Source organism: Orycteropus afer, unplaced genomic scaffold (assembly GCF_000298275.1).
Source record: "Orycteropus afer afer isolate SDZICR_OR568_19922 unplaced genomic scaffold, OryAfe1.0 scaffold00056, whole genome shotgun sequence".
NCBI classification, from domain to species: Eukaryota; Metazoa; Chordata; class Mammalia; order Tubulidentata; family Orycteropodidae; genus Orycteropus; species Orycteropus afer.
In genome coordinates, this window is record NW_006921643.1 from 9,802,164 (window position 1) to 9,813,104 (window position 10,941).

Genomic DNA, 10,941 nt, shown 5'->3' on the forward strand with positions numbered 1-10,941 from the left:
CACCTTTGTATCCCTAGCATCTAGCGTGGTGCCTGAAGATAGCAGGCCTATTTTTAAAAAAAACAACAAAATAAAACACTCCTACCTGAAGGAAAGCTGCTAATTAGTGGACATACAAAAAATTTATTCACAGACAGTACCTATTCTCCAGGAGTTCACAATTCAGCATGACACTCTATGGGACTCAGAGAAGCTGTCTGAATTAAGTCCTGTGGCCCAACAGAGGAGTAGCAGGTGGAGAAGTGCATGGGAAAAAATTCATTCATTAATGCCACAAATATTTATTAACCACTATACCACAAGGTAAGTGCTCAATATCTCTTATTAAATACCAGACGTTGTTCTAGGTGTTGGGTATGTAGTAGTGAACAGGAAAACTGTGGTGGTCTGTGCTCTAGTGAAGCTCATGGTGTAGTGAAGGAAGACAGGCAGCAGACCTAAGTATGTAAAATTGTGTTGGGCGTCGAGAAGGAAAATAACAGAAGGCTGAAATTCTCATTAGGATTTTAGATTCTGAGTCGGGGCAGCAGTGGACTGTATTTGAGCAGGAGTGGCCATGAGAGGGGCGGACTCTAGGGGGCGGGAAGAATGCAGGCAAGAAGCGCAGTGGTAATTTTAAGATGTAAACATTTTCTGCCTCACTGGAAGAAGCGTGTGCCTACGGACGACATGGTCGCTCGGTGTTCTCCCGGGGACAGTGAGCTGCATTTTGAGTGCAAGCTCGGTTGCCCAGCAGTGCTGGGCGGGTTGCGGGGAACTGCAGCCCTAATTCCCAGATTTTTCATATTAGGCACATCCAGACTCCTTTGTCCCCAGACCAGCTTATGCACCATCCCAGGATCAAATTCAGGCCACAGCAGGCGGGCAAGGTACAGGGTAGCTGGAGCCCTACCACAGTAGCTGTCACTCACCCAGCCTTAGGGTCTGCAACAACCTGAGGGCGGGAAAGGGCGGAGCTTATGCTGCGGACCTAGGCGGTGGTGTGGACCCCGCCCCCACGCCTGAGCCCCGCCTTCAGACTCGGGTGATTGGTTCAAGCCCTCGGAAGGGACGGGCGTCCCGGAGCTGCTGGGGGGTCGGGCTGGGGCGGGCGCGCTGATTGGTCCAGCACGGATTAGGTCATCGCTAGCAGGTTCGAGCGGCCCGGACGCCGGCTGGGAGGCAGAGGCTGCTGTGAGAGGGCGCTCGAGGCTGCTTGAACTGGAGCAAGCTAAGGAGGCGGGGAGGCGGTGTCCGCACTCGCTCGCCTGCTCTCTCTTTTCCCGGCGCCGCTTTGGGTTCGCTGCTGTGCTTCCTTTTCGCCCACTGCTTATTTGCGCGCTGCGGAGCGGTCGTCTATCCGCCCAATCCAGGCTCATTTCGGGAGTAGTACGTGCCAGCGGACACCGAGGGGAGAGCGACTCGGCGCCACACCTGTGGAGCCGGCGGCCGTCGGGGGTGCCGGCCGAACTCCCGCCGCGTGCGTGCTTCGGCCAACAGTCCGCCCGGGCCCCGGGGGAGGTGCGCCCCCCGGCTGGGCGCCGCAGACACCATGGGGCTCCCAGCGCTGGAGTTCAGCGACTGCTGCCTCGACAGCCCTCACTTCCGAGAGACGCTCAAGTCGCATGAAGCGGAGCTGGACAAGACCAACAAATTCATCAAGGAGCTCATCAAGGACGGAAAGTCTCTCATCAGCGCGCTCAAGAGTGAGTGCCCCGGAGCCTGGTGGGGACTGCTGTCCCGGGCGGGAGGGGCCGTCGGGCGGTGCTCAGTGCTTGTCGCCCGTGCGCTTGCGGGTTTTCTAACCCTGAAGCATTGAATGACGGGTGTAGATGCTTGTAATGAGGCAGGAAGGATACTAACATGGGCGAGCCAGCAGCAGTCAGATGAGAAAAGAGACCAGTCCCTGAGTCGTTTGTTTTCTGGGTTTGCGAGGTGGTCACCTGAGCACAAGTGCTGCTCTTAGTTACCGTGGGTGGGTGTGCACACAGGTGTCCCACGATTGGGGCTGTAGTGCCTGGCGCGCGGTAACCTGTCGGGAAACCCCATCGCGTTCAGGGCTCTGGCTCGGGTAGAGTCACCGATTGCCTGCCGTGGGGCTGGAGCGTGCCCTTTCGAGGGGGCGCTGCCTCCCTTTGGGAGAAGGCAAGTCTTACTATTTTGACCCCGGATGCAGCTCCAGCCTGCTCAAGGCCACCGGCTTCTTCGAAAGGCACAGGAGCTGCTCACGAGAGGGACAGGGTGGAATGGTTGGTTAGCCAGTCACTCCCAAATCTAGAATCGTGTCATTTACGTGTGCAGGTTTTGATTCTTGTGTTTAGCAGAAGGTAACAGGGGTGGGAGTACAGAATCAGAGTGTTCCTTTACTCTAAATTGTGGGCGAGGGTTTAAAAATAGAATGAACATATCCTGACTCCCTCTCCTTCCCTCATTCTCCCTTTTACCTCTCCCATTAGCGTAGTGCTTAAGGCATTTGACTGCTCACCAGAAGGCTGGCGGTTCAAACCCACCAGCCACTCCTTGGAAGGACGGTTTGGCAATCTACTTCCGTAATGATACTGCCTCGGCAACCCAAGGAGGGGTCGCTATAAGTCGGGTCCGACTCGACGGCACATAACAACAATATTATCCTTGAAAATTCAAAGATCTGGGAAGGAATGTTCTCTGTCCCCACCCAGAAAGGAGAAGTTTAAACTCCTGTTAAAGGTTCGCTAACCTTTAGTAAAACCTTTTTTTTTTTTTTGCTTTTTCCTTTTAACCAAAACCAAACTTACTGCTGTCGAATGGGATCCAACTCATAGCGACCCTTCCTTTGGTTTCTGAGGCGGTATCACTGTGGAAGTAGATTGCCCAGTCTTCCTTCTGAGGAGTGGCTGGTGGGTTTGAATCGCCAGCCTTCTGGTTAGCAGTCAGATGCCTTAGGCACTATGCCACCAGAGCTCCCTTTTTCCTTTTGATAGGGGAGAAATGAAATTTAACATGTTTTGTATGGTTTTCTCTTGGCTTTTGCAGAAGCCAGCAAGTTTCTCCTTCTGGCCAAATAGACTGCACTATGGATCAGTGCCTTAGATTATGAGAGTGTTTTTGGTTCCTTTTCAGTCTAGCCATTTTAAAAATAGTTCAATCCGTATTTTCAGAATTAGGAATTACATGAAGGCAGATGGTGGAATTGTCTTTGACCCTTTTTCTTTTCTTGTCTCTTTGATGGATTTTTAAAAAATAGGTAGTATCTTTCAGTTATGATAGGTTGGGTTGGTAGAGTCCAAGCTGTGAGAATTTTACCCAGTCCTCTTTAAAGGAGTGCCTGAGATGTCATTTTGTGAGCCTGTTTCTAAAAATGAATATGGAGACAATGGAATCCCAGGGCAGCAAGTGCCAATCTTTGGGGGGTAAAATGAGTGCAAAATTATTGGGGGTGATGAAGCATTTTAGAGGTAGGGCTTGTGCTAGAGGCTGTGTCTTACCTGAAGCATATGAATAGACTCTTCCTTTATCAGTGACCAGGGACATCTTTGGCTTAGGGAACATTGGACTGTTAGTTTGGAGCCACTTAGAGGCTCACTTAGAGATTGGGCCCAGTAATTTTGATTGCACTCTGAGGCTGACTTTAGTTTGGGCCCCTGCTGCTATTAGCTAAGTTGCGAGTGACTAGGGTATACTAGGTGGTATACTAGGTATTGTACTGGGCCTTGAAGATGTAGTAGTGAATATCCTGCTGCCTTTGAGGATGGCGCAGGACCAGGCAGTCTTTTGTTATATTGTACGTAGGAGCACTGTGAATTGAAACAAGCACCACAGTACCTAAGAACAATCACTGTGGCTAGAGAGGTTTACTCCATGGTGGGTACTTCTTCACCTAAGAATGACTTTCTGTGAATGAGAAAACTGAGGCACTAGCCCAGATTCACACACCTCTAGTGACCAGGCTTAGTTTTGTACTCAGTGGTCTGAGCCAAAGATGGAATTAATGCTCTTGCAGAGTTCTTGATCTTATCCCATCTCACTTGCCGTTGAATGAAACTCTCTGGACTAGGCCTGGTGGAATTTGGATTTGGGTGTTTTAAATCTCAGCCCTGAATCTGGAGAGAGTACATTTGGATGACTGGCAATTTGCCCAACTACTGGTTTTGTGTGTGTGTGTGTGTGTGTAAGAGTACTTTGGGTAGAAGGAAACATTTCAGTAGTGGGGTTCAATGGTTATTTCAATTCTTTAATGGACCAGCCCTGTAACTTGGGGAAAGACTGATTGGAAACTATATGTTTGGGTCTGTCTAAATCCACCTCTACTACTAACTGTGATCTTGAACAGGTCGTGAGACCTTTTGGAGCTTCAGATTTCTCCTCTTGAAAATAAAGATGGTGGAGCTGTTTCCTAGACTTCAGACATGACTTATCACCCAAATGCTTCCTACTTTGTATATAACTATATGTATTACATATGTTATTTGCCATCGAATCGCCCCAACTCCTAGAGACCCCTCCTTGGGTTTCCGAGGCAGTTATCACTACGGAAGTAGGATTGCCCAACCTTCCTTCCGAGGAGTGGCTGGTGGGTTTGAACCGCCAGCCTCCTGGTTAGCAGTCAAGTGCCTTGGCACTATGCTACCAGAGCTCCCCATATGTATTACATATACATATACATATACATATATGTATATGTACATGTTGTTGTTGTTGTTATGTGCCGTCGAGTCGGCCCCGACTCCTAGAGACCCCTCCTTGGGTTTCCGAGGCAGTTATCACTACGGAAGTAGGATTGCCCAACCTTCCTTCCGAGGAGTGGCTGGTGGGTTTGAACCGCCAGCCTTCTGGTTAGCAGTCAAGTGCTTTAGCCACTATGCTACCAGAGCTCCCGTATATGTACATACTTATGTATTATTTTTCTTGAAATTAGCATTACCACTACTGTAAATGTAAAGCCAGTGTTTTTTAAGTATACTTTGAAAATAAATACATAATTACATAAGTAACACTGGTTTGGATGAGCCTGTAGTCTCTTCCAGATCTAAAATTTTCTAGTTTTATTTCATAACTCATATTCTTGATCTTTGAGTTTAGGTTTCATTTGTGCATTAACCTGAGGCAGTAAAACTGGCCTCCAGGGGTTGTCAAAGTTCAGCTAGATCATTGTTGTTGCTACTTCCATTTTATGAATAATGACACGAAGAACCAATGAGGTCAGTAACCTGTACAAGGTGACAAAGCAGTAACATGCGTATAACCCTGAAGCACTTCTGTCCTCTAGGTCAGTGGTTCTCACATGTGTTTGTCACTTGACTCCCTTTGAGAATCTGATAAAAGTCATATAGACTCTGTCTGCATTGAAGTGAACACCTTGAAACCTTGGTCTGGAGTTTAGATCTGAAGGATAAGCAATAAAATAATTTGGGATATACGTTCAGTTCTTGTTTGATGTGGAGTAGTAGAGCCTTGTTGAGGGAGCTCTGGTAGTGTAGTGCCTAAGGCACTTGACTGCTAACCAGATGGCTGGCGGTTCAAACCCACCAGCCACTCCTCGGAAGGAAGGCGGGGCAAACAACAGAGCTTGAAAGGAAGATTGGGCAATGTACCGTAGAGATACCACCTCAGAAACCCAAGGAGGGGACACTGTGAGTTGGGACTAACTCCACAGCAGTGAGGTTTTTAGGAGCTCTGGTAGCATAGTGCCTAAGGCATTTTGACTGCTAACCAGAAGGCTGGTGGTTCAAACTCACCAGCCTCTCGGAAGGAAGGTTGGGCAATCTACTTCCATACTGATACTGCCTTGGAAACCCAAGGGGAGGGGTCACTATAAGTCGAGTTCGACTTAACAGCAGTGAGTTTTTTCTGTGGGGACTTGTTGTTGTTGTTGTTATGTGCCGTCGAGTCGGCCCCGACTCATAGCGACCCCTCCTTGGGTTTCCGAGGCAGTATCACTACGGAAGTAGGATTGCCCAACCTTCCTTCCGAGGAGTGGCTGGTGGGTTTGAACCGCCAGCCTTCTGGTTAGCAGTCAAGTGCTTTAGCCACTATGCCTCCTAGAACCTCTTCCTCTGACCTGATTAATCAGTATCTCAGTTAAAAGACAAGTCTTTTTTTCCCCCCTTTCTTTCTCTGGAGATAGTGGAGGCTGGAGATGTTTAGACTAATAAAATTAACACTTTTAGGATTTCCCACTTCCCTTAACTTGGGCTTGTCAGGTCACGTCATCAGTTTTGGTGATAATAGCATTTCCTGAGGTAGTATCATTCTGTGGTAAGGGAGCAACCCGGAGTCAGGTAAGCCTGGGTTTGAATTTTGTTTTCTCCACTTAGTTGTTTGACTGTGGTCAAGTTACTGAGTCTGAGCTTCCCCTCTATGAAATGGGAATAACCATACCAACTTAGGGTTGTTGTGAGGCTTAAGTGAAACAGTACCTGTACAGAAAGCACTGGTTTTGGGACTGGCACATAGTGATGCTCAGTTGTCATTTTCTAGCTGTTCTCATCTTCCTGCACTCAGGGTTGTGAAGACTGTGATTCTCAGAGTAAATGCCACCAAGAGAAGAGGGACATTTTTTGGTTTAGGGGCATCTGGTAGCTTAAACTTTCAAACTTTTTGATAGAGGAACTTCCCCCTGTCGGTGGCTGGACTTGCTGCTTCTCTCTGTTTGCCTAATAGGAGAGGCTTGCATTGCACTTCATATCTGGCTGTCTGATGGACTGACTCAATGGCAAGGCAAAAGTGGGTTTATAGAAATGAAAGTGAATTAGATTACTGGTTTTGAGGGATGGTCTGGGTTATGTGTCTTTCCATTTTTTAATACTTGGTTTTCAGACTTAGAGATCTCACTTAGAGATCCCACTCCCTTTGAGTCAGATCCAACTCATAGCGACCCCTCCTTAGGTTTCCAAGGCAGTATCACTATGGAAGTAGATTGCCCAACCTTCCTTCTGAGGAGTGGCTGGTGGGTTTGAACTGTCAGCCTTCTGGTTAGCAATCAAATGCCTTAGGCACTATGCCACCAGAGTTCCCTTGTTACAGATAGGCCCCTTTAAATTTGATTTCCATTTTCTAAGCTGAAATGCCCTCATGTTGACTGTCTTGGGGGTGGGGGGTGCCAGAAATGCATATTTAAAAAATTAACAGCTTTATAGAAATACCATTCACATTTAATACAGTTCACCTTATAATTCAGGGATGTTTAGTACATTCACAGAGTTGTGAAATCATGAGTACAGTCAATTTAGAGCATTTTCATCACCCCCAAAAAGTAACCCCATACTCTATTAGTAGTCACTTCCATTTCTGCCCACCCCCCGCAGCCCAAGTCAGACACTGACCTATATTTGGTCTTTACAGATTTGCCTGCTCTGGACATCAGAAATTTAATTTTAATCCTCTTTCGCTGGGTGGTAGTGATCAGATTTAGGCACAGAGTTGTTGATTTGAATTTCAGGTGGAGAAACTTAGAGTCAGTAATTTCTTTTCTTTAAACAGATGTTTTAAGTAGAGCTGAGGTGGCGTAAGGCCTAAGGTATTTGACTGCTAACCAGAGGTTGGCGGTTCAAACCTACCAGCCACTACTGGGCAATCCACTTCCTTAAAGATTTATTGCCTCGGAAACCCAAAGGGGGTAGCTATAAGTTGGAATCAACTCAATGGCAGTGAGTTTGGTTTTTTTTTTTTAGGTCCCCAAAGACTGAACAATGAAGTTCTAGGGACGAGAGGACTCTTTGTATTTCCAGCCCACAAGAGGGGAATGGATTCATTCTAATTCGTGGTACTTTAATGGATGCAGGGGAGATAACTAAAAAAACAAAAACTCACAGCTGTCTAGTCGTCTAGTCAGATCCAACTCATAGCGACCCCTCCTTGGGTTTTGGAGGTGATATGCTTACAGTCAACTTGGGTCAGGGTGTGTGATACTGAATAAAACTTACCTTGTGGTTGGTGTCCTGCCAGGTGATATGTTTTTGCAAAATGAGGTGAATATTTATATTTCTTTTTTGAGTTTATCGGAAGGAAGGTTGGGCAATCCTACTTCCGTGGTGTTACTGCCTTGGAAACCCAAGGAGGGGTCGCTATGAGTCGGGGCCGACTCGACGGCACATAACAACAACAACAACAACATACTTTTCAGGAGACTTTTAAAGAAATGATATACCCTTCTCATTGAATTTTGATGATTAGTAATTCTGAGATCTCTGTCCGGCATCACATCCCCAAGACTACCACTGTGAGTTTTTTTTTTTTTTTTTTTAAACATTCTGTTGTGCTTTAGGTGAAAGTTTACATAGCCAATTAGTTTTCCCAATCAATAGTCCATATGCAAATTCTTCTGTGACACTGGTTGCAATCCCTGCAATGTGTCAGTATTCTCCTGTTTCCTTCCTGGGTTCCCTGTTTCCATTCATCCAGTTTCCCTGTCCCTCTTTGTCTTTGGTTTTGAGCACATGTTGCCCTTATAGTTGATTGTTCTGAGGAGCACATTCTTCACAGGTCATGTTTGTTTTCTGTTGTTGTTGTTATGTGCCCTTGAGTACCACCCGACTCATAGCGACCCCTCCTTGGGTATCCGAGGCAGTATCACTACAGAAGTAGATTGTCCCATCTAATTTGTGGCTGATAGGAGGCCTCCACTTATGGTGCTTCTGTTACAGCAGTACTGGAGAACTAAGATAGTGTGTCTTCAGTTTCAAGTTAGAGGTTTTCTCAGGGCAATAGTCTTGGGAGTTTCTCTAGTCTCTTTCTGATCAGCAATTCTGGTCTTTTTTTTTTTTGCTTTGAATTTTGTTCTACGTTTTTTTTTTTTTTTTTTTTCCCCACACATTCTAACTGGAAATTTCTATCTTGGCCTTGACCATTGTTGTTGGTAGTGGTAGCAGGGCATCATCTAGTTTTTCTGGTCTCAGTTTAGAGGAGGCTGTAAGGGAGCTCTGGTGGTATAGTGGTTGAGGCATTTGGCAACTAACCAAAAGGTCAGTGATTTGAACCCACCAGCCTCTCTGCTGAAGAAAGATGAGGCAGTCTGCTTCTGTAAAGATTTGCAAACCCAATGAGTATCGCTGAGTCAAAATCGACTTGATGGCAGTGAGTTGGTTTTTTGGTTTGGTGGTTCATGTGGACAATTGGTGGTTCAATTTGGACTAATTTATTCTTTGAATTTTTGTTTTTACTTCGTTGTCCTGTGCTCCAGGTAAGAGGAGACCAGTAGTTGCTTCTTAGATGGTCACTTGCAAGCTTTTAAGAGCATAGATGCTACTTACCAGGTCAGGATGTAGAACATTACCTTTATGAACTGTGTTCTGTCAGTTGACCTAAATGTCCCCTGAGGCACAGTGAGTTTTAACATAAATAGTCTAACAGTAATGCCAGCAGCTGATGTGTATTGAGTACTTATTAAGTGCTCTGCCTCTTGCTGAGTAATTCACATACATTCTCTCATTAATCATTACCACCATCCTGTGAGTTGAGTACTCAAATTTTTCTTAATTTTATAGGTGGTTAGCATGTCTAAGGCCACACAGGTAGGAAGTTGTGCAAGCAAGATTTGAATCTGGCAATGGACTTGAGGGCTTTCTCTTGAAGGGATAATATTTAAGACATTGAAATTAGTAGATTAGTGATTGAGAATCAGAACAGAGTGCTTGCAAATGGGCATAAGGGAATTTTTTTGTAGTGATAAGAATGTTCCAGAATTAAATTGTGATGATGGTTGCACAATTCTATACACTAACTAAAAATCGTTAAATTGTACATTTAAAACAGGTGAATTTTACTGCATATAAATTACACCTCAATAAAACTGTTAAAAAGAAATGTTGCTCTAGAACATAATGACTTGATAGAAGTGACTACCTTGAAGAGAATAAACTTAAATACAGTATTCTTGAGAGAGACACCTATGACAATTTTATCTCTCAATTCCAAGTGGTAGTGGTCTGAGAGAAAAAAGAATGATCTTTTTATGACTTTAAAGGAGAAAGATTAGAATATGATTGTGTTGGTAATTAACACAGTTATGAGTATCAACCATTCATACCAACTCAGCCACTGAGTTTTCTTTTTAAACTTTTTTTTTTTTTAATTTTTGCAATGTTTTCTCCTCTCCCATCCCACCCCTGGTAAACCCACAAAGAAAGTTTTCTTCCATATATAAACCTTTCCTTGACTTTTTACTATAATGAACTAATACAATATTTGTCCTTCTGTGATTGACTTATTTCAGTCAACATAATGTCCTCCAAGTTCATCCACGTTGTGCAGTGTCCTGTATATTCTACCTTGTTCTTTAGTGTTGCATAGTATTCCATTGTGTGTATGTACCATAGTTTGGTTATTCATATTCTTCTGTTCATGGGCACCTAGGCTATTTCCATCTTTTTACTATTACAAATAGTGCTGAGATGACCATGAGTGTGCATATATATCCATTCTTGTCCTGGCTCTCACTTCTTTAGGATATATACCCAGTAATGGGATTGCTGCATCAAATGGTACTTCTAATTCCAACTTTTTAAGGAATTGCCATACTGCTTTCCACAGTGGTTGTATCATTTTACAGTCCCGCCAGTAATGTATGAGAGTCCCAATCTCTCCACATCCTCACCAGCATTTATTATTTACTGTCTCATTAAACTTTGCTACTAGTGCTGGGGCAAGATGGTATTTCATTGTTGTTTTGATTTGCATCTCTCTAATGGCTAATGATTGTGAACATTGCTTCAGGTGTTTGTTGGCCAGCTGAATATCATCTTTGGTGAAGTGTATATTCATGTTTTCTATTAATTTTTTAGTTGGATTGTTTGTCTTTTTGTTGTTGAACTGTTGGAGTTTTCTATAAATACTAGAGATAAGTCCTGTGTAAGATATGTCCTTGCTGAATATTTTTTCCCAATCTGTGAGTTCTCTTTTTACTCTTTTGGAGAAGTCTTTTGAAGAACATAAAAATTTAATTTTTAGAAGATCCTATTCATCTAGTTTGGGGAGCTCTGGTAGCGT

The 10,941-nt window shown here is 44.7% G+C and overlaps 1 protein-coding gene across 1 annotated transcript in view; it reads left to right on the forward strand.

Annotated features, from left to right (window-relative positions):
• Positions 1-1,531: 1,531 nt before the first annotated feature.
• The window catches only part of ARHGAP26 (Rho GTPase activating protein 26), a 778,689-nt gene continuing 769,279 nt past the window's right edge, over positions 1,532-10,941 (forward strand). Inside the window, exon 1 of the mRNA XM_042780720.1 lies at positions 1,532-1,685. Within this exon, the coding sequence (XP_042636654.1) occupies positions 1,532-1,685 (154 nt within the window). The remainder of the gene's footprint in view (positions 1,686-10,941) is intronic.